Genomic DNA, 25,529 nt, shown 5'->3' with positions numbered 1-25,529 from the left:
AATTGGAGGAAAGAAGATGGAAATGGCTAGTAAAAATAATTAATGACGATAGTGACTTGTAATTATATTTAATAATTAAGTGGAAAATATTAAATATTCATACAAATAACGGTTAAACAAATTTATGAGGCGAATGTAGTTGGAAAACGAAGCAGAGGAAGACCGAGGAAAACTTGGCACAATCAGGTATGTCAAATACTTGAAAGCGGCCGGGTCAGGAGTCGTAATAATCGTCGGGCATGTATGAGGAGATGCATGAATGTAGAAGAGGCGAAGAATGTTTGCAAAGACAGATTGGTGTGGCGTTAGATTCTCTCTGCCTACCCCTGCGGGGAAGCAGCGTGATGGTTAGTTAGTTAGTTAGTTAGTGAATTAAAAGATTTATTTTATTTATAACTTTTATCTTTTACCTACAATACTAAGTGAGAAATAATTTTTTTTCAAAGAAGACTATCCTGGGACTCCGAACTTTTGTAATACTTTAAAACTTGAAATCAAAGAAATAAATAATATGAGTTTGCAATAAATGCAAATGAGAAATTATAGATGTTATAATATTTGATATAATATAGATGTCAAAAAAAAATTATTATTAAAACCCTTATCCGCACCCAAATGGTGCATGGTGTCTTATAAACGCAGTGTTATCATGATCGTTTTACACATGAAGGAAAGGTGATCAGCCCTCCGCTTCAGGTACCAGTCCATGGTAATATTGAGTAAATATTACAGTGAAAAAATTTCTTATATTTATTTTACCCCCCTTGGGAATCGAACCCGGGACCTCCAGAACGGTAGCCGAGCGTGCTGACCATTACACTAAACAAAAAAAATTAATAAAATAAATAAATAAAATAAAATACTAATATGAGAAATTATATGATTAGCTGGACATAATAATATTTTCTAAGACTTAAAAGGTTAGTTGCCTATAAGACTATACGATACTATGGACTTGGATGAGAATGTTGCTCACATTTCGAAAAATCTACTATCGGTTCATAAATATTGAGATACGGATTCGAATTATTGTGTTTTCTAATTATTTTAATCCATATAATTTGAAAATATACTGTAGTTTGCATTGTTTTTAAATAGAAAGAAAAATGAAATGACCTCTTTTTTTGTCAAGAAATCTCCAATTTTTCAAGTTTATTCCCTAAACATTACATAAATTCAATTATCTGTCAACTTTTACGCAGTTCTTGCTGATCTCGCCATACTTTTTTGCAAGCAACACCGCCTACGTAGCTATATCTATAATTTATGGCTTCGTCAAAGATCGGCTATCTTCGGCTAAAGTCGGAAAACTCTACAGGCCGCGGTTTGCCAGTCTCGCCGTTATGGGTGCCCGCCATTCTGAATCTGACAGATCAGAAAAGAGAGCGAAGAGAGCGGCTGTACTGATGGCGTCCCTAATCGAAGTTCAACGGATGATAAAAAGCGACAGAGTCGTCATATTTTCGAAGACTCATTGTCCGTACTGCAAACTGGCCAAAGGTGTAAGTTAATCAAGCCATTTTTTTTGTTATTTATTGATTTTTGTTTGTTTTTAATATGTTGCCGGTTCAATGATCTAACCTCATTGATTAGTTGCTCAATTCGATCTACATGAATTTTAACCTCTCTAAGTACCTCTTCATGATTCGAAATTATTGTTACATTTATAACATATTGTTGTCAGCCACTTCACAATCCTGGGAGTACCCACAGTTTTAAAATCCAAACTTTATTTTGAAAATGTTTTAAATTACTCATGCATTCAAGAAAAGGAAATACATCTCATCTATAAATAAATAAAAAAAACAGTTGTTGATTTCATTATTAAGTAAAACAATGATTAATACTAAGTGAAAGTGATATTTTTGGACATAAAAAAGTTAAAGTACCAACAGTTTTGAAATCCAAATTTTATTTTGAAAATGTTTTAAATTACTCATGCATTCAAGAAAAGGAAATACATCTCATCTAAAAATAATAAAAAAAAAACAGTTGGCGATTACATTATTTAGTATAATAATGATTAATACTAAGTTATATGTGGAACTGGCAAAGGAAGGATGAAAGCAGAGTGAATGCTGTTGAAATACGCTCCCTCAGACGAATGTGTGGAAAATCATTGTATGACAGAATTAAAAACGACAATATAAGAAAGGAATGTAAGGCTGAACGAGGAATAATTGAAAAGATTAGAAAGAGCTCTTTGCGGTGGTATGGACATGTGGAGCGAATGGATAGCGAGAGAATGACTAAGAAAATATATGTGGCGAATGTGAGAGGGAAAACAGAACGTGGACGACCGAAAAAGACTTGGCACGATCAGATCAATCAGAACCTAAAATCTGGCGGTGTCAAAAGTCTGCGTAATCGGAGGGCATGTATGACTAGATGTATGGATGTGAAGGAGGCGAGGAGTGTATGTCAGGACAGAAGAGTGTGGCGTTCCATCCTCTCTGCCTACCCCTGCGGGGAAACGGCGTGATGGTAGTAGTAGTAGTAGTAGTATATGTGTTTGAAATGTTGTGCTAGAGGCGGATTTTACGGACCTAGGATTGAATGATGCACATCCTTTCGAAACTAACAGTAATCGATTTTCCACAACATGCCTAAAAAAGAGACTTCCCTACTCGGGGATATTATCAGAAAAAACAACAAAAAAGTCTTAACAAAAGAGAATCTAAGAGAACTATATCTTACAAGAGTCCTCTTCAAACACTTCTCCAGCTTGACCCAAGACCTGGTAAATGAAGGTGTCCCATTGTCTGACACCCAAGATGACTATGAAGCTCCGCATTTAACAATCCTATGAAGAAGAATAATAGTAATTGAGATCTGTAACGTTTTCTGAACATTATTTATGATTATTTGTTTTTTCTTTAAAGGTTTTTGACAAACTGGACCAAAAGTATACTGTTTACGAGCTTGATGAAGCGGAAAATGGATCTGATATCCAAGACTTCCTGAAAGATGTGACCGGAGCAAGATCGGTAATGATCACTACTTATAACTTTTTTGCGATCATTTTGGCACAACATATTTGACTTAAATGTATTTTTTTGCCTTCTGAATGCCAAACTATCCCAAGGGCGCTTGTCCACTACCCGGAATTACACGGAATTTACCGTCCAGTTAGTGTTTTAAAATGATGATTGGCTTGGATTGGCTTGTACTTTTATCCATATTTCTTCGGATCGGTGCTCTTGATCGGTGCGTGAACACGTTGCGCGTAAATTCAATCACGCTAAACTGTCGTAGTTGCTTTCATTTTTCAAAACCGGACTGCCGGAAGATCAAATTCCGGATAAGTGGACAATCGCCCCAACTGCAAAAGCAATTTTACAGTGGGGGGCAATTAAACTTTTGAAAATGAATACTGTCAATTATTAAGTAGTATTTTCTTGATTATTTTGATTCATGATGTTTGAATGGCTAGTTATTTATGTTAACACATTGTTGTCAGGCAGATTTTTCATCACTCTGACCCTAAATATACTCGGACAGTCTGCCGCCCGACCCTCAGTATTCTAATCACAAGTAACTGCAAACCCAATTCTTGTCTGTACAATGTATTTCAACGTCTCGCACTCTACCAAAAATAAGCAAATACAATGCTTACTAACAGTATATAAAATACACTTTCAAGCGTTTCCCGCAAACAGTGTGTTAATAACTTTTTGTACACCACAATCAGGTGACAATAAAAATCACAATACTTACAATTGATTTATATATGATTTATGATAGTTCTGGATTCCGACTTAACCCAACTCCCATAGTCATTGCTAATGTTTTCCTTTTTCTCTATTATTCCTCCATTTTCATTTCTATGTAGCAGTAATATCCTTCAACCTGAGATCCACTTACGTTGTCAGTATCCTATTAAGTGTATTCCTCTCCTTGATCCAAAAATCTGCAGAGCAGGACTAATCACCTTTCCCTCATATAATCATCGATCATCTTAGCATTGCGTCGATTCGGTGCAGTGTCCCATGTGGCATTAGATGCGGATAGGGTTCAGAATTTTAGCAACAGTTAATGTTAAATATTTGCAGAATTGTCTGCCTTTATTAAAATTATGTTACCATAATGTTGAATTTTTTAATACTTTCTTCATTGTTAGAAAAGTTTTGGTTTGTGGGCTTGCGAGTGAAATGAATAATTCAACAAATCGTTTAGAATATCTCAAAGTTATAGACGCTTTGGTTACTATTCTGATGTTACATTCGCAAGGAATAATATTTTATTTTGGTTAGTTAAACAAAATGGCGAGCGTCTGTACTGCTTTGGTTATCTGATATATAATTTGATGTATGCAGATAAGCAATAATCTTGTGTACATGACAAAATAAATGTCACTTGACTTGCATACCATTTTGTACTCCTTTTTATTGATAGCATTTGTATACATAGTTAATTAGTAGTGCATACATGTATACATAGAAATAAATGGCTTATTTATTCTTTTATTGATTTGGTGATATCCACATAACATATGTTAACTATTCTGTGACCCGATTCCATTTCGATACTTATAAATATTTTTTTCAAACCCCTAAAGGCTCTGTTTACAGTTCTCAGGTGAATTGCTGTAGCTGCATTAAATTATGATATTATGAATGAAATTAAAAGAACAAATGACAAATAACGTAATCAAAAATATATTTACCTAGCACTATTGTATAAATATATGTATTTATTTCATGGATGTTTTGCAAACATGCGATGCAGTTATATATTAGTTATTTATTCATTACTTAATTTGAATATATGACAACCAATTTTCTCTTTGCAAATACTATAAAATATGAAAATAGCTTTGAAAATAGCTGACAGTGTCAATTTTAACATTGATTGAACTATAATTTTACAATAAGATTCACCGTCGATTACATGAATGTTCTCAAAGGCAATCGACAAAAATCATAGGAATGTTTAATCACTTAGCAGGTGTACAAATTGTTTTATTACATCCAAAAATCTAAGTATGACCCAACGCCGGTAACGATAAATTCCTGCTGAAAAATCATATCTGTAGGAAGGCCATGTTTCCTGAAGTAAGATTATGTCATATTGGTTGCAGAGGTCTCGTGTATGTTTTTCAGTGCGCCTTACTACCCTGCAGTTGAAATATATTATTTAAAAAATATAAAAGAAAGTATTTCAATCGTGCAGTCATAACTTAGCTTAGCTGCAAATTTTTCAATCGTATATTTATTAGAATTTATTTTTGGATGGGCGGGGTATGTCATTCGTATGGTTGATTCGCGCTTGCCCATAGCTATTTTGTTTGGTGAGCTTCTCGAAGGAAGACGAAACCTAGGAGGGCAGTACAGGAGTTACAAGGATCAATTGAATGCCACATTGAGGTCGGGGGGATTGATGGTGACCGGGAGTCGTGGGCTAGAGACAGTGGGAGAAGCTCCGTAAACATTGTGCACAAGGTCTCTCTCTACATGCGGCTACCGGCACAACAGAACTGACGAGGACACGGAGTGCGCAGTGTGCGCTCGAATTATCAAGTCCGAAATTGGCATATTCAGCCACATAGATAGCCCCACATGCTGAAGACAGTACATATTACTCGATTGCAAGTTGGGAGCTATTATTATTAGAATTTATTTTATAAAAATATTTATTACAATGTATTTGTATTTTTATTTCCAGGTGCCCAGGGTATTCATTGATGGAGTATTCATTGGCGGCGGTACTGATGTAGAGAAGATGATGAAGAATGGCTCTCTACAACCGCTGCTGGCTGGTTCTCTTCTTGGTCAATAATATAGCCATGCCAATTTATAAAAACGAGCTAGACTCGATAAACATTATATTTAGCCGACCAACGGGCATGTTTCTTGTTAGTCATTCTGATCAATTTTAAGTTATGTTATATTTATGTACAACATCAATTTTTTTATTGTTTTGAAATAAATAATTTACGTTTTTTTTAAACTACCAGCAAATGAATGCAAATGAAGCAATGGAGCCTTTTATTTCTCACCCAGTTGAATTATTACTGACAGTTAAATGCTGCATAATGTGAATAAGAATTAAACCCATGGTATAGTGGTTAGTAAATTTGTCAACTAGGCACGAGGCCCTGGGTTCGATTCCTGTCTGCTATTACACAAGAAATGCGTATTTCTTCTACTATATTGAGTATATCACTCTAAACTGGCGCTTAAGTGTGAAGCTGATAATAGCATTGAGATAAAATTATGTGAATGTCCGCCTCCGTAGTGTAGTGGTGGTTAGCGCATCTGGCTACTGTGCTGGAGGTCCCGGGTTCGATTACCAGGGGGGTAAAATACATATAGGTTGTATTTATTTAATATCACCCTGAACAGGTACCTAAGCCCAAGGCTTGTCACCTTGCCTTTGTGCAATTAACAATCAAGATAACACTGCGTCGATAGTATGCAGTGCCCTACAAACCATTTGGTGCGTATAAGGATTAGAAGAATATATACTTAGCCTGACGTATATACCAATGCCACATAAGACGAAGACTAATATCATAAAACAAAATGTCCTTTATTTAGAAGTTACTTGTCTTCAATGCATTCACCTCTCCGACGCACACACTGACCCCAATAGAGTTCCACCTTTAGAAAATAGTCCTGGAGCGCTTTTTCCTGATGTTCTTCAGCTCATTCATCTCATTTGCCATAATATCCGGAATTGTCTCCAATCTTTTCACCTTTGAAAGCAAGAAGACCCTCCACATCTAAACCGAATTTGTGTCTGAGTAAAAGAATGTTTAACTGGTCGCCCGCAGTATTAAAAAGTTTAGCTACCCCTGTTCGAAATTGAAATGAATTTGAATTTTCCTGATTATAATATTTTTGATCTAGTTTTATCTTATCAGTTGCTTTTTACATCACGTGCTTGCATTGTGTTATCAAGTATTTACTTTTTATCATTTTTTATGAGCAATGAGTTTAATTCGGCATACATAAAAAGTACTATATTAATGATTATAATTTAAAAGTACTATACATTATTGGATAAATGATGATATAAGAACTTTATAATCTAATATATAATTAGTAAAAAGAAGTTTAGTTGAATCATTGCACACATACAGTTATAATTTAACACCTACTTGACTCATTTCTATTTAAATATGTTGTGGAGAACTAGATAAGCAGAATGATGGCGTTAGCCGTGCCGGTACATTCTCTTTTTAATTCGAATAACTTTTGTATGTGTAATGTGTCCTTACACTCATGTAGCGAAAGTTGTTTCAAGGTTATTTGGTTTGATTGAAATCTAAAATAATTATTTTTGTATCCTGCCATCTTTGTTTACGAATTCGAACTGTCAAAGTAATTACGCTCGGCTTTGTACGGTATACTTTGTTATTCTGACCAAAGATGGCAGTAAACGTACTATTTTTGTTTCCTTTAATCCCAATTAAAACAAACATAAAAAAATTCTTTTACTTTTATTTATGGTGAAATTACAAATGCCATAATGGTAAAATGCCAAACCAAAAATATAATTTCTACATCATAGCTTTACTGAAAAATATTTTTAATGAAAAAGGGGATTATCTGCTTTGGAAAATTTTGGATTATTACTTTTTAAGATTTATTTAAATTTATTCACGTTAAAAATATTTTTCAATATTTTTCTGGAATAGCCAGGAACAGAGATATAATATTTATGGAATGACATGTTGAGTATTAAGGGGTTATTTGCAAATACAGAACTCATTCGCTGGCCAACCGCCGAAGAGGTAACACGTCTTTCCACGTCCGATTTTAAAATAAATGTATTTTGTTGTTGTTTTTTAGAATATATATCTTAAAAATATATTTTTATGATTTTTTGAACTTCTTACCTTTCAATAACTCTTTTTTTCAAAACCGTATAATTATTTCGAAGAAAAACTTATTTTTTCAATACAAAAACCGTGTTTTAAGAAGAAAACCAATAACTTAAATGTTACCCGTGTTTAGTAAACATTATGTTGCGAGTTAGATTAAACACTTGTATTAGACCACTAATTGAGTTTGAAATTTGACACGACTAGTTTCGAAAACATCTGTAGTTTTCGAAACTAGTCGTGTGAAATAAAACTCAATAAATGGTCTTAATACAAGTATTTTTAGACATCTCAAAATAGATGAAGAAGAATATGGCATTTACGAGGCTTACGACCCTCATAGGCTCTTTTAAGTGATCACTTTACACAGTGTAACATTTACCAATTCTACCCGTGATTGACGACCACACTATTCAAATTCTTGGATCTTCTAGATATACTGATTAACCTCGATACACAGTTCTTGAACTCGATAGACTACAGGAGAGACATCTATGGTGGGATGAGCCAAGCTTTTTATTAAAAGTATAATAAAATATAAATTTGAAGGTCCTCACCAAAAAAGCCACATTCCAATATTGATCAAAAAATCTGTTCTGTTTACTGTATTCTATCGAAATCGTAATTAAAGACGCGACAAAACGTGACCAATCCTGTGTTAAAACAATATGATATCATTGAATCGTATTAATTATTGATTGGGCATTAACTTTGTGGAATGACATTTTGATTGTTCTTTTTTTAAATTAAACACTTGAACATACCACTTTAATGAGTTTTATTTATATAAACGACTAGTTACATAAACTTACAGATGTTTTCATCTTCCGGTACAAATTAAAACTAACATTACTGACGTTAGTTTTAATTTGTACCAGAAGATGAAAACAGCTGTAAGTCTTCTAAACTAGTCGTATTTATAAATAAAACTCATTAAATTGGTATATTCAAGTGTTTGATTTTTAAAAAATCATTAAATCGCACCAAAACGTAATCATTTTACAAGCTAGAATTCCTGATTAGTTAAAATTATTTATATTTTAAATGTAACGTTTCGGTGAGGACCTCCACAAATATTTGTTGCGATCTTCCAATTAATCTTTGTTTTGACCCAATAGTCAATTATCAAGAAAGGAAATTCTCATTTCACCAGGACTTGTGGTCCAGTTCCCAGTTATTAGTAGTTTCTAGATCCCATTGGGCGGTGTTCCGCGAGCAGTCCAGATGTCCTAATAAAGTCTCTGCAAATACCAAGTCCACGAGGGTCCTGCTATCGCCGACTCTCCTCTCTCCCGAACATAGATTGTAGAATTGCAGAGTGGGATCATACCATGCAGGATAATCTATATATGTTCACAAAAATAGAGAAGAACTAAACTGGTTATTTATAAAAAAGAGACTGGTCTGATGATGTCGGTTACGACGAAACCTAAATGTTGGTCAAATAAAATTCACGTGGAAAAAAATAATGATAATAAAAATAAAACCCTTATCCGCACCCCAATGGTGCATAGGGCACTGCTTCATATAAACGCAGTATTAAATTGATCGTTTACACATGAAGGAAAGGTGATCAGCCCTCCGCTTCAGGTACCATTCCAGGGTTATTTAATAAATATTCCAGTGAAAAAATCACTACTATTTATTTGACCCCCATGGGGATCGAACCCGGGACCTCCAGAACGGTAGACGAGCGTCCTGACCATTACACTAGAAAAAATTACATAGTTGTTATTTTATTATATAAAATGCAGTTCCACCAAGAATTGTCAGCACAAAACTTGAATCCACTCATGATTGACAACCACACTACTTAAATTTATAGTTTGACGAAGGATTCTGCCACTAAAAACAAAGTGCAATTATAAAAGAAAAACACTTCTTTTTACCACTTGAGTTATATTTATTTAATTATAACAACTTGTTTCAGAAGCTTTGCTCTCATCTTCAGGTCTAAATATAAACAAATGTATTCGTTATATTTAAATAAATATTACTCAAATGGTAAAAACATGTGCTATTCTTTTAAAATTTCATCATGTTTTACCGCAAAGTGAATTCCGAAACAATAAATATAAACATAATGATTTAAACATTGATGGCACCAACTTTGTAACATAATTTAAACCTATGTATAATTTATATTTGAAGCACTAACTTTGTGATTTTCTATTTTATAATTAAATGTTACTTTGTTGATTTTAAAACAAAGTTTCAATGATTAAAGAAAACACTTGTTTTTTACCACTTGAATTTTATTAAAGACTACGTGTTTCCGAAGTTAAACTTCCATCATTCAGGTCAGTATAATAACTAAAATATAAAATATAAAATTGTTCTATAAATAAGGAGATGGGAAAGTAAAGGGAAAGGGTTAGTCAAGGGGCGGAGTTTGAAATCAAAAGAAAAATGGAAAGCAACGGTGAAGAATTTTGAAACAATATATTATTTAATAAATTATTATTAGAATTTAGGTTTTTTTGGATTTCTAAATTTTCAAGATAATTCATAATTTGGCCTTTATATGGAACAAGGTGTAATAATTTGAATTTATGAGAGTGAAATGAGTGATTTTGATTTGATTATAGAACAATTTTATATTTCATATTATTTTTTGACATCTCATCAAAGATGAAGAAGAATATGGAAGTCTGGGCATTTACGGGGCTGACGACCGTCATCGGCTGGTTTGAGTGATCACTTTACACACGTGTAACATTCACCAATTCTACCCATAATTGACAACCACACTACTCAAATTCTCGGAAGATCTATATATATAAACCAATTTAGAAACCTTGTTCTTGAATCACTAGAACTCCACTAGAGACATCTATTGGTGAGATGTAAAGAAACTTTTTATCAAGCAGAAACTCTTATATTAGTATGTGTAAGGTCCGAATCCTGGATTATAATCACACACATGAGAAACGCCAGAAAATACCATTTTCATTTTTATTATTTAAGCTTATAATTTGACCAGAAAATAACTCCCGTAATTGGAGATAATCCAGATTTTGTGAACAAGTATTTGGACACACTCAAAATTTTATATTTTAGTTTTTATACAGACCTGAATGATGGAAGTTTAACTTCTGAAACATGCAGTCTATAATAAAACTCAAGTGGTAAAAAACAAGTGTTTTCTTTAATCATTGTAACATGTCTTACTACAAAAATAATTAAAGAAAACACTTCGTTTTTTACCACTTGAGTTTTATTATAGACTACATGTTTCAGAAGTTAAACTTCCATCATTCAGGTCTGTATAATAGTTATTATACAGACCTGAATGATGGAAGTTTAACTTCTGAAACATGTAGTCTATAATAAAAATTAAGTGGTAAAAAACGAAGTGTTTTCTTTAATTATTGTAACATGTCTTACCACAAAGTTAATGCCGAAACAATAAATAAAATATCTTACTACAAAGTTAATGCCGAAACAAGAAATAAAAACAAAGTTTCATTTTAATTGTATAAATTAAATCTTTTCAATTGAACCAAACATAAAACTGGATACGTCTTGATTCTTTGAGGTTTACAGTTCTTTATATAGTTATTTTAATTTCATGTACAGAAAATATCTTCATTATTTTAATCAATTTTCCTACCAACCAAAAACAATCATATGGCTAAAACGTTTGATACCTTATACTTTTATATTAAATGTTATATTTCCAAATCAATGTATGCATTTTAATAAATGCAATACAATTTTCAAAATTCGGTCCTGCATAGGTTGCATTTGTCGTGAGACGTGTGAGGTAGCATTTTCTACACAAAGCGGTCCTTTCTCTGAAGATGGAACAAGATAGGTGCGAGATATTACTACCAGCTCTCCCCTCGAGAGTGATCATGGTCGTAAACACTATACACTGGCTACATTATAACATACGTATGAACTTACATATGTAGGTGTACTGTATATCCACTTACTGACGTGGGACAACAGGATACTGTCGCATGGTGGTCATGGGATAGAGCAGAAAAATAATTATGTTTATATAAAGACTAAAGGGAACACAAGTTTACTTAGGACACCATTTGTATCTTCAATAGTACTTTTGAGAGCAATACTATATTTTTTAATTTCAATTCCTAGGGATACAATAAAAACCAGTGTTTGCCCAGCTATACGTATTTTTTCCGACAAAAATATCATACCTATATAAAAATTGTAACAAATTTTTGTTTTGCTGGATTTCCTCCACTAAGCAGATATTTATATGAGATTATATTGATCTTATTTTTTTTAAATGAGTCATCCTTGATTTAATCCACCGTCATAGTGTAATGGTTAATGCGTTTGGCTACCATGTTGGAGGTCCCTGTCTCGACTCTCAGGGACGCCAACATAAATATCAGTGATTTTTCATTCTAATATTTGTTCTGTTCACCTTTCCATCATGTATTTAACGATCAAGATAACACTACTTCTGTTCGATGCAGTGCCATTGGATGCGGATAAGAGTTAGAAGAAAAAGAAGACGGAATGATTAAATTTTGGAATTTAAAGTTCCGCGGATTTCAGCAGTGAATTTTTAACTCAAATATTAATTCAATATTACCCTGAACTATTACCTGAAGCAGAGGGCTGTGCACCTTTTTTTCATATGTTAACGATCAAGATAAAACTGCGTTTTTATGATGCAGTGCCCTATGCACCATTGGGGTGCGGATAAGGGTTTGAAGTAAAGAAGGGTTTCAGGACGTAAATGCAATATTTAAAAAAAAAAACTTAAAAATAAAACAACTTTTTTTAATAAAAAAAACCAAGCCGTTGAAATAAAATGATCGTTTCTGCGTTATAAGGATAAAAATTTGCACAAATTTTCCACAAACTATAAACTTTGTAGACAAAAGACGTGTCTCAAATCCAAAATTTTATTATATTACCCGTATTTGTATAGCTGAACTATCCGCGAATCCCACCTTTGAATATTTTTAAATAACGCGATAGAAAGTTTTGTTCGAAGAAGCCTGAAAATAAGTTAATTCAACTTTACCAACAAGAACGGAGACTCTTCCATTCGGCTCGAGATGATAATATTTTCTAGAAACCCTGATTTTCTCTAAGGGAAAACACTCTTTTGTTTTCATTTTGCCGCCATATTTCTTTATCTCACTCTTTTTCTAAGAAAAAAACGATACCGTATTAAGGAAACATTTTTTTTTAATATTGTGTTTCAAAGAACAAAATACTTTCTATTACATTTTTGTTTAAACAGGTCATTGAGTATATTTGCCTTGAAATTTCACTCATGACTAACACATATTCAAATTAAAGTAACTTTAAATGTCCGCCTCCGTAGTGTAATGGTCAGCACGCTCGGCTACCGTTCTGGAGGTCCTGGGTTCGATTCCCAGGGGGGGTAAAATAAATATAAGTGATTTTTCCGCTGTAATATTTATTTAATATTATTACCCTGGACTGGTATCTGAAGCGGTGGGCTGATCACCTTTCCTTCATGTGTAAACGATCAAGATAACACTGCGTTTATATGAAGCAGTGCCCTATGCACCATTTTGGTGCGGATAAGGGTTTTTATTTATTATTTATTAAATGTAAAGAGTAAGCCCACTCACAAGCATGTAGGAATATGCTACATAACTTGGATCCTAAGTAGGGACGTCTTAACTTGTGTTTCATAAGCCGTAGCTGGATTTGAAAGTCACTTGGAAGATGGCTAATTTAAAAAAAATCAGATTCAAACAGTTCATTAGTGAAAAACTTGTTAACATATAATTTTTTTACAAAATTAAATTATTACATTAAACACAGGGGTATTTATACTATTTTTTTCCTCTTTTTCTTACCCTTATCCAAACCTCATGGTGCACAGGGCACTCCTTCGTATAAAAGTGTTATCTTGTTCGTTAAATACGTGAAGGAAAAGTGATCAGCCCTGCGCTTCAGGCTTAGTCCCAGTATAGTTAGTTTTTAGTTTTTATATCAAATAATTATAAAAATTAAAAACTAACTTACTATCACGCCGTAGAGTTAGATTGAGAGAGTATAATGCCATACTAATCTGTATTAGCAAACAATATTCGCCTCTTCCACATTCATGCATTTTCTCATACATACCCACCATTTGTATTGACTCGTCACCCGACAATAATTATTAAAGTAAAATAATATGTTTTATTTATTTAGACGCATAGTCATAAGCTCTATAAATACCCAGACTGCCATAATTTTCTTCATCTATGTTGAGATATAATAAATAACCCCAAAGTGGAGAAAGCCCACACTTGTGAACAAGTATTTATGTAACTATTCATAATGTGTGTGTAAATATATTCTTCGTTCCGCTGTGCTGTGAGTACGCCTTTTTTTAAATTACCTTACGTCCAAGTAACTCTAAAATCTAGCTACGGCTTATGCAACACCGCTTATCATGACACTACTCAGGCTTCAACTTTTTAAGTTTCATAGCATTTATGTATTAATTTTAAATCAAACACAGATTTTTTGAGTCTACTAAGTTGTATTTTATTAACAAAAAACACATAAAAAATTATATTGTGACATTTGTTTTGCCTTGTTAGGGCATTATCAATAGAAATGTTTTTTGTTAATAAAATACAACTTAGTAGACTCAAAAAATCTATGTTTGATTTAAAATTAATACATAAATTAAAATGGAGTTCTACAAATTAAACGCCAAGTCAATAAATAATTCATAGCATTTGCCTACTCGTGAGTGAATTTACTCTTTATGTTTAAAGTTACTATAATTTCATGTAATTCATGAGTGAAAATTCTAGGCAAAAACACTCGCTATTTATTTCACTGTGAGTACGCCTAAAGATGATCGATTCTTATTAATAATAAAGTAAAAAGGTAATATTATTTTACGGTGAACATTATTGAAAAGTAACAGTAGTTACCTTTGTAATATAAGTGGGGTTTTCGAAACGGAAAAAGTCGTTTTCATTTTACGACCTATTCTTGTGCTTGATAGGCCGTTCATCGAATGATTGCTGGCCATTATTTTCCTTCCAACGCAAAATCTGGGTCGCGTTCGTTCGCCGTACACGAGTTATATTTTTATTACAATTTCACGGAACGGCTCCTTATTCATATGTTAATGTTTTTTTTTCCGTAAAATATTTTAGATTTTATTAAAACAATTGGGGATTTAAGGATTGCCATATCGATATATCGGCCATTAAGACGGACACATTGGAATTCCCGATATATCTTCTGATCTTATACTAACCATCTCATTAAAAATAAGAAAATTTATTATTTCAGACACTGAATTATACACCCTACACATGAGCTGTCAATATGAAAGGTATCTTAACATATCTCAACAATCTCCGTCTCTTCCACATTCATACATCTCAACATACCCGCCGATTATTCCAACTTCTGACCTGATCACTTTCAAGTACATATTTAAAATTCTTGATCATGCTAAGTTTTCCTCTAAAAAGATTATGTAAATAATCAATTTCAGTGATTATTTAGAAACACAGGTATTTTAGTAGAAAAACCTAATATTTTTTTCACAGAAATTGAGAATTAAGCTATTTATAAACTTATTTCATAAAATAAATTTTAAAAAAGCCGCAGTGTTTCGTTTATTATTTTTTTGAGGGCATAAATATAACCAATAACTATAAAAGCGCTAGTAAATATTTGAATTTAAGTTTTGTACTGACATTTCTTGTTTGAACTGCATTTTTATATAGTAAAATAAAAACTGTGTAGTTTTTTCCATAAATATGGAAAAAACAAAATTGTTGTTATTTTATTTTGTATATAAAGTACCTAAACATATTTTACAGTAGATGTTTATTTTTTCCAGATTTTGAATCTCGCATACATAGTTTAGTCAAAGTACTGAGATAGTAATGTGATTATTCATTTTAAAAACACATACATGCATATGTAAATAACATTTTCTACATTTCGTATAATCTGTATGGTGGGTGAATACATATGAGGTGTCAGCTCATCCCTCTCGAGATGAGAGGGAACTTATATGATTGAAGCAGGGTGCGGGATGCACAGTATAAGGAAGGGTCGGGAGGCTGTGATGAGGGGGTTGGTGTACCTATATTCGCTCTCCTTTTTACTACTGATAATGCTCTCACCGCCTGGCTTTGTGTCTACGCTGCATACCCCTTCTACTAACTTATTACCCATAGGTTGTTAAATCATTGTTAAAATTCTTGTTTCAATTGCGTGGCATAATGAACAAAATAAACATGTTTTTTGATGTAGCTCATAAGTTGTCATTTGGAGTTGACGTATTCGCTACGCAATGCACAATGAAAACAACATTTAGGAGTTTTTAAATCACATTTTTAAATCATATTTTCATATGGTGTACGGAGTGCGTGGAAGTTTTTGGTATCGTAAGGGAAGGGTAATTAACTGTAACCTAACTATGAGTATCTACTTCAATGTTTTAGAATTTATTACATAAACCCTGATGAAGACAAGGTTCTTGTCGGAACTGGTTGGATAAAGTGTACCAATAAAAAGTGGTTAAAACAAAGTTGTTTTATTTTATAAAGTGTGCCACAAAGTGTCTGCGGAAAACATTCAAGAAAATATGCTTTTATATATTTTTACAAAAATGTAGTAATAATAATATGTAACCACTCAACGAGATTTCTACGTCTACCGGTTTCGAGACATTCCCATCTCTTCATAAAGTCAATCACTACAACAGCACGCAAACAAAACCGGTAGATATAATCTCCGTGATTGGTTATATACCATTATTATTAACATTTAAAAAAAAAAGACTTACCGCAAAGTAAATGTTTAAAATATAAATTATATTGAGAATGAAATATATATGCCTCCTTTTTTTACATTTTTGACATCTCAATTTAGATGAAGAAGAATATGGAAGTATGTATGTTGAGATGTTAAGAATATAAAAAAAGAGCTCCTAATCCTGATTGTAAACAAGTATTTAGAATTTCATTAATTGATTCGGCAGTCACTTTGTGGTAAAATCTATCCATTTTTAATTAATGTTTTACTTAGTAAATACCACTATAATAGTGGTATTTACTAAGTAAAACATTAATTAAAAAAGTATTTAGAACACTGAAAATGTAACATCATTTTGAGTGTGTCCAAATACTTGTTCACAAAATCTGGATTTTCTCCAATTACAGGAGTTATTTTCATATTATTTTTTGACATCTCATCAAAGATGTAGAAGAATATCGCCAGAAAATACCATTTTCAGCCCCGAAAATGCCCAGACTTACATATTCTTCTTCATCTTTGATGAGACGTCAAAAAATAATACGAAAATAACTCCTGTAATTGAAGATAATCCAGATTTTGTGAACAAGTATTTGAACACACTCAAAATGTTGTAAATAAATTGTCTGGTCAAATTGTAAGCTTAAATAATCAAAATGAAAACGGTATTTTCTAGCGTTTCTCATGTGTGTGATTATAATCCAGGATTCGGACCACACATACTAATATAAGAGTTTCTGCTTAGTAAAAAGCTTCTTTACATCTCACCAATAGATGTCTCTAGTGGAGTTCTAGTGATTCAAGAACAAGGTTTCTAAATGGGTTCATATATACAGAACTTCCAAGAATTTGAGTAGTGTGGTCGTCAATAATGGGTAGAATTGGTGAATGTTACACATGTGTAAAGTGATCACTTAAACCAGCCTATGACGGTCATCAGCCCTGTAAATGGCCAGACATCCATATTCTTCTTCATCTTTGATGAGATGTCAAAAAAAAATACTCAAAATGTCGTTAATAAAACTTCATTAAAAATGGATCGCAATAAAGAAGATAATTTAATTAAATAAATTCAAAATAAATTAATGATTTAAAAAATCAACCAATAATATATATTATAATAAGAGGAGTCTCCCAATAACTTAAAACCTTATACATATTAAATTTCGTAAATTTAATTAAAATTATTAAAACGCAAACTTAGCTATTAAGTAATTTATATTTGTATTTTTTATATGCATAGCATAGTTAACTCTGTCGTATGGTAATATAACACTCTTCTTATCAGTCTTCGTTCACTCTTTGTAATACCACTTAAAACACTACTTCATGACTGCCGGTTTTCAATTTTTTTTACACAAAATGAATAATGAATGATAAAAAGAATGTTGATTTATTTTTGTACTATTTCCATCTCGTTTCAACAATAGACTTTTCTTCTTTAGGGATGTAAAGGTAAAATAACTAGACACAATATATAATAAAAATATTCATAATTATATGAGCAGGCGGGACAAGAAGAGGTTAATTTGGTTAGGATTGACTAACTAACTAACTAATCATCACGCCGCTTCCCCGCAGGGGTAGGCAGAGAGAATAGAACGCCACACCACACTGTCCTTGCAAACATTCTTCGCCTCTTCCACGTTCATGGATCTCCTCATACATACCCGCCGATTGTTTCGACTCCTAACCTGACCACTTTCAAGTATTTGGCATACTTGATCGTGCCAAGATTTTTTGGTCTTCCTCTGCTCCTTTTTCCAATTACCTTCGCCTCATAAATTTGTTTTACCGTTCTTTCCTCACTTATTCGTTCTACATACATGTCCAAACCATCTCAATACACCTTTCTTAATTTGATCGATAATGTTTGTCTCATCTTTATCGATAAAATAAAAAAAAAACAAAGTCAGATTAACAAAGCTACTTGTGTAAGGATTGTGTTTTATCAATTTTTACAATGTTAAAAATATGTGAAGGTGGAGCAACTGGAGCTACACGGGTTAAAGTACATTGTATCCATTATATAGGTCAGGTATAATATTTGATTATTCACGTCGGTACGTAATACATAGTAGTAAATTGATTGAATGATAAATCGATGCCTCGATAATGAGAATAACGTGTATCCAATCAATCGGTTGACACTGTAATTATGTCACGAGATTACCCTTACGAGGCATGTGTGCAAACGAACATACATATAATACATAACGTAATGCGTGTGTACATATCGTACATCCAGCACGCATAAATTAAATTAAATTAAATTAAACGCATAGCAAAGATGATAGCGTCTTGGCAATATTGAGGATATTAAATCATCGATAAATTGGAGTAGCTACATTATAAAAGATATATATATATATACATATATATATATATATATATATATATATATATATATATATATATATATATATATATATATATATATATATTTATATATATATATATATATATGTATATATATATATATATATATATATATATATATATATATATATATATATATATATATATATATATATATATATATATATATATATATATATATATAAATATATATTTTTATATATATATATATATATATATATATATATATATATATATATATATATATATATATATATATATATATATATATATATATATATATATATATATATATATATATATATATATATATATTATAGAGAAAGAAAATATGTAAGAAATAGGCGTCTAAATACTATCCAATGAATTGCGTGACGATTCTAATATTTTCCGTAAAAACTGAGTGTTTTGTATACTTGAATGTGGTCAGGTTAGGAGTCGTAACAATCGGCGGGTATGTATGAGGAGATGCATGAACGTGGAAGAGGCGAATAATGTTTGCAAAGACAGAGTGGTGTGGCGTTCTATTCTCTCTGCCTACCCCTGCAGGGAGCGGCATGATGGTTAGTTAGTTAGTTAGTTTTTAGGAAGCCTGTAGTGAATGGTAATAATTATAATAAATTTGTATAATTTATTAAGCGTCATTTTCGTAAAATACTACCTCTAGGGTACTTCACTATGAATGAATTGGGGAAAAGAAGACGGTGGAAATGATTTTGAAAAAAATATTTATTAGTTTTTTTTTTCTAAAGATCATCTCACTCTCACAATTTCTAACTACTGGTGGAAGAGCATTCCACGCCTTAGGGCCCGCAACAGTGAAGGTACGCTTTGCCCATTGCAGTTGTTGTAGCCGATCTAAGCGTGAGACGTCTATCAAACAAATTCATGTGGAAAACATAGCTCTTTTAGATACTATGAGGCCATATTATGTATTGGTATATACATGAGTAGACAAAGTTTATACTCAACCCTTTATCATGTATTTTAGGTATATAATTTGATAAGTTAATTTATTTAGAGCATTTTGAGTGTGTCCAAATACTTGTTCACAACTCATACTCATTATATTGAAATAAAAAATGAAAAGTGAATGTAAGAGAAAATTATTTTTTCCTGCGTGAGCGTTTGTCGGGAACAATAATTTGTACCTTAATACGTTCGTACGTATCTAATCTTTCACTTTGGGAATCTGGAGTAAGAGTGAAAAGTTTTGAGAATGCGGAGTTCCATTCTAAGAAAACAATTTGCATGTATAATCAAATCCACGAATTCCCTTTTACACCGTACACGAGTCGTATGAAACCAAAGAGTTATTTTTTTAAATAAAATAAAATATTTTATACTATCTCGATTGTAATTTATGAAAACAATTGAATGTAATTCAATTGTTTTCATAAATGGTAGAATGGTGAATATTCCACGTGTGGGAAGTGATCACTTGACCAGCCTATGAAAAGTCATAAACTCTGTAAATGCGCATATTCTCCCACACTCCCATATTCTTATGAACCTATGTTGAGATATCGATAATGTGAAAGTAATGTGAATCTTATAAAAAAAATCTACTGTAATTTGATTAAAAATACATTTTTCACCTCCGTAATCGAGCCCGAGACCTCTAGAATGGTAGTCAAACGCGCTGTTCACTACACTACGAAGACGGATATGGATATTTACCCAATTTTAAATTATTTTACTCCAATCCTAGAATTTAAAGACAAAGGTTTCAGCTTGAATGTTACGTATTTCTATCGTCACAAAATAACAATTGGTAGATTGCTACCTTTGATTCTATACGACTCGTACGGTCTACTTCTTAACAAAAGTCTGTTCCCCGAGAATCATCTTTATACACTTATTCACTATCTCCCGTGATAATTCGGCTATGGAGCAGTATGGAGTAAAACGGGGGGGTGTTTCATATCAAGATGAGTCGTTTTGTTTTCTTGCGAGATGATTTTATCCCTATCTCACCCAATTCTGGAGAGGGTGGTCCAGAACGAATGGGTCATATCAAGGAAACGTGCCTGATATCTGTCAGATGAAATTGCCCATCTAAAGGTTGCTATTTCTGATGATATCGTAATGCAATCATACCTCTCCCTTTGTCTTCGTTAAACCTTATTTCTTCAATTTTGTCTGTGTCCCTCCAGATCAAAAGTTTATTGCGTGTTTATGGGACAAAGGACACCTGGATAAATTGTAACTATTATATATATATATATATATATATATATATATATATATATATATATATATATATATATATATATATATATATATATATATATATATATATATATATATATATATATATATATATATATGTGCATATTTAAAGTGGTTAAATATATTTTTCATTTATTCAAATTATATGGAAACCGAGTGTAAGCGTTTTACATCGTAATATTGGAAAAAGTGGTCTTTCTTAATTCATTAATATCTTCATAAATAAAATAATAATTAATTTTATTTATGAATTCATTGTTTCGGCATTCACTTTGTCGTAAGACATGATGAAATTGTAAATGAAAATATTTGTTATCATTTATGCTTTAGTTTATATTTAGACCCGAAGATGGAAGCATTTATATCTTCCGAAACTAGTCGTTAAAATAAATATACCTAACTCAAGCGGTAAAAAACAAGGACTTTCGTTAGCAATTACATTTATGAAAATTATGTACCTTTTTTATTTAAACCTTTTCCACCAAATTCATATATATTCAATTATTTAATGAAAAGTCTTCTCATATATTTGACTTTGTATTAGGTATTTAATTTTTTTTTCAATAACTCCTGTAATTGGAGATAATCCAGATTTTGTGAACAAGTTTTTGGACACACTCAAAATGTTGTTAATGAATTTTGATAAAACATTTCTTTTTATCATTTTACCAAGCTCTGTATACGGCTATATTTTCTAAAATCCCTCCACAAGAATACACAAAGGAGAAATGCAAAAAGTTCTGCTCATATTCTGTATGAAAAGAAGGCAATTTTTCATTTTCGTTACACAATGCCGTTTCTTATTTTTTATTGCTTACTCATCGGAAGAATATTAATCAGGAAATAGATACTATCTCATGTAATATTATAGGCACCATCTACTTAGGTGGATACATAATGGATTTACACTAATTATAGTGAAGTTCTAGTGATCTGTAGTGAAGTTCTAGTGATTCAAGAACAAGGTTTCTATATTGGTTCATGTATATAGAACTTCCAAGAATTTGAGTAGTGTGGTTGTCAATAATGGGTAGAATTGGTGAATGTTACATATGTCGCTCACTCCTTTCAAGAACGTCAGAAATCAAAAAACTCGATTTTTCAGGAGAACGTTTTTAAAGTTTAAAAATATAATACAATTTATTAAAAATAAATATCAAGCCACTTGTAGAACTTTTTACTTTGCAACAGATCTTTTAAGGTAAAACCTGAAGGTTTTTTCTCCATTTGAAAAATAATTATTTTAGTTAAAAAAAAATATTAAACAATACCTTTTCTTCAAAATGCAAAAACAACACTTTTTGCCCTGTAGCGGGTAAATATTAAGTTAAAAATGTGCCTCTTTTGCTGGGATATAGTACATTTTTCGGGCATTCCGAAAACATACACAACTGAAAATTGACGAATTTTGATTTATGACGTTCTTGAAAGGAGTGAGCGATGTGTAAAGTGATCACTTAGACTAGCCTATGACGGTCGTCAGCCCCGTAAATGCCCAGATTTCCACATTCTTCTTCATCTTTAATGAGATGTCAAAAAATAAAATGTACTACTACTACCATCACGTCGTTTATCATCTAGGTAGAAAAGATAGAACGCCACACTTTTCTGTCGTGACATACACTCCTCGCTTCCTTCACATCCATTTATCAAATCAAACATGCCTTCCATATCGATTAAAACCTTAAATCTGGTGTTGTCAAAGGTCTATGCAGGAGGGCATGTTTGACTAGATCTGTGGATGTCAAGGAGGCTTTTTTTTGTTTACATTTATTTGAATTACAATTTTACATGATTAGAACAATTTTTTTGCAGAAACCCACCAAGCCACCTTGTGTGTCTTGTCGGTGGAATTCTTTTTTATTGTTTTTAACGATTTTAACCTAATATACATACAAAAAAGAGAGAAAAATTAAAAATATAAACATTTTACAATTTTCACAAAATTAACTCTTGATTATTTACCCATGCCTTTATTTTGCCTTTGTTCCATATTTTATTTTGACCTCTAACATCCGGCGGTAACAAATTAAAAATGTTCGGAACGATATATTGCAGTGTTCTACTCCCATATTTACTGTTAATTCTTAGGACTATCAAACCTTCGTTGTGTGTAAATCGTGTATCATGGTTGTGTACTAAAATATTTCGATATTTTTGTCTAGTTTGTTGTTAAATGATGATACTCATCCGCAAGTTAGGAGTGTATGTCAGGACAGAAGTGAAGCGTTCTATCTTCTCTACCTACTTCTGAGGGGAAATGGCAGGATGATAGTAGTAGTAATAGCAGTCCATCAAGAAATATCAGTACAAAACTTAAATCTAATATATCAAATAAAGTTTTCGTCTCAACATGGTCCCAGCGATTAAGGGGTAGCAAGTTTCTTTGATCTGATATTATAAAAAAATCTTTCATGGTATATTTTATTTTATTTTATTTGTTCGGGAATTATACAGCTTACATATGAAAAAAAGAAATAATAAATAATAGTTACATTAACAATAATAAACATTACATTACATTAACAAAAATAGTTACGTTAAAAAAAGACAATTAAACAATTCCACATTTATGTTGTAAAACTATTAAAAAACATTCGGATATTTAAAAAAAAAGAGTATGATATATAAATAGATTTAGCAAGAAGAAAAAGGAAAGGAGAGGAATTAATGATGGTGGTCAAAGGATTTTTTTTAAAGGTAAGAAGTTTAAAAATAAGAATTTACTATAAATATACATACATACATATACATACGCATACATACACAAAAACATACATATATATACATACATATACACATATACATATATATATATACATATTCATTACATATACAGAAAAAAAATTGTCATGCAACGTTCACCCCCCACCCATAACATAACTAGGTTATTGGTGGAGAGTAAACAGTATGAAAACTTTGTATTGTTAGATTAGATTCTCAAAATTACATCACATTTTTCGTTTCGCAAAAAATAGATGACCAAAGCGACCCTAAAACTCTTTTGTTCCCTTTGTCTTACGCAGAGTACGCCGCCATTTTATGTTTTGCCGCCTTAACGACTTTTATCAATACAAATGACGCTAGGCTGGGGGGCCGCTTGTGAAAAAGTGTCAGCCATTTACTGTGGACACACGTTCTGTAGAGAAAACAAAACCGAGAAGGAAAATATAATAGATTTTTCTTGTCCGAGATAAGTTTGATGGGTAGTAAGTCGTAATCGACACTGCCATATGTATAAAATAACGTGTAAGCGAGAAAATAAAGTTATGAGGTATGCTTGGTTTTTTTTTAAAGAGAAATATTTGTGTTTTTATTTTTTACACAAATATTTCAATTTCATACTATTTCTGTGAGTCTAAGCGGCTCATTATTATAAATAGGTATCAAATTGTGGTAGAGTGGGTTCGAACCGAGAAACTCTGACTTAAGAGTCCGCGACACTTACCACGGGACCACAAACCTACACAATTATTTGAATCGAATTATCACCATTATTAGTTCGAGAGAGTAAATGAATGAGATGATACTTAAATAGAGTGGAAATGGATTTAAAAAAAAACAACAGTACCGTTTAAATATTACAGAAAATATTAATTTAAAAAAAATCTTGAGTGTGTCCAAATAGTCGTTCATAAATCTGGATTATCTCCAATTATGAATTATATTACATAAATGTATGTGAATGTTATCCAGGATTCGAACTTCGCAAAGAAATGAAAAGAGTTTCTTCTTAATAGAATCTTTTCTCTTCTTACCATAAATGGTTATTGAGAACTCGTGCATACTGTGTTACAAATTTGATATTATATTAATATTGTATTTTTCATATTGTATAAAAGAAATACAATAATGCTTAAAATCAATAAATGCCACACAATTAAATGCAGAATTTTCGACATCAGTATAACAGTTATTCAGTATTCAGTAATATTAATAAAACTGTCATGAATGAACGCAATTAAGCGTTTCCATATTGCTTAAAACAAACAAAAAATGCTTTGAATCAATGTATTGTACATAATTGAAAGCAGAATTATTCACATATTAAATGTAAAAAAACCACACGGAATTATGTTTGATATCATTGAATTGTAAATAATAAAATTCAATTTTTTCATAATGAAAAACTCACATAATAATATTTAAATCCACTAATTGTAAATGTATTAATTACAAAATAAAAGAACATTTTAACTTTGATTAATGCAACAATTAACCATGTTTTGTCATTGCTGTGCGTATCAGGATAGTATAGGTAGGTTGTTCATCACAAATCTCAGTACATCTAGTTTTCTATAAATCTTAGGTCACTCAAAGGATTCAGCAGTGGTCCTTTCAGACT

At 31.8% G+C, this 25,529-nt stretch overlaps 1 protein-coding gene and 1 long non-coding RNA gene across 2 annotated transcripts; one reads left to right on the top strand and one right to left on the bottom strand.

The window, feature by feature from the left end:
- The first annotated feature begins 962 nt into the window (after nucleotides 1-962).
- Nucleotides 963-5,978, top strand: LOC148313065 (uncharacterized). The gene is made up of 3 exons (XM_088268860.1): nucleotides 963-1,502; nucleotides 2,883-2,987; nucleotides 5,665-5,978. Exons 1-3 carry the CDS (start codon nucleotides 1,344-1,346, stop codon nucleotides 5,776-5,778), a joined length of 378 nt encoding a protein of 125 aa, XP_088124986.1. The 5' UTR covers nucleotides 963-1,343; the 3' UTR covers nucleotides 5,779-5,978.
- LOC148313064 (uncharacterized) lies at nucleotides 2,997-7,179 on the bottom strand. Its single transcript, XR_015838402.1, has 3 exons — nucleotides 7,103-7,179; nucleotides 6,587-6,724; nucleotides 2,997-5,116 (listed from the first exon to the last, which is right to left on the bottom strand). It is a non-coding gene; the product is annotated as an uncharacterized LOC148313064 (long non-coding RNA).
- Nucleotides 7,180-25,529: the final 18,350 nt, after the last annotated feature.

This window comes from Brachycentrus maculatus, unplaced genomic scaffold (genome assembly GCF_059751285.1).
Source record: "Brachycentrus maculatus isolate JH-2025_06_01 unplaced genomic scaffold, ASM5975128v1 h1tg000024l, whole genome shotgun sequence".
NCBI classification, from domain to species: Eukaryota; Metazoa; Arthropoda; class Insecta; order Trichoptera; family Brachycentridae; genus Brachycentrus; species Brachycentrus maculatus.
The sequence above is the reverse complement of the archived record's forward strand: the minus strand, read 5'-3'. Positions and strand labels throughout refer to the sequence as shown.

Excerpts from the sequence above, each read along its gene's own strand:
- LOC148313065 (XM_088268860.1), top strand. The coding sequence starts at position 1,344 with ATGGGTGCCCGCCATTCTGAATCTGACAGATCAGAAAAGAGAGCGAAG. Across the intron at positions 1,503-2,882 it reads ACTGCAAACTGGCCAAAGGT|GTTTTTGACAAACTGGACCA; the intron begins GTAAGTTAATCA and ends TTTTCTTTAAAG. Across the intron at positions 2,988-5,664 it reads ATGTGACCGGAGCAAGATCG|GTGCCCAGGGTATTCATTGA; the intron begins GTAATGATCACT and ends TTTTATTTCCAG.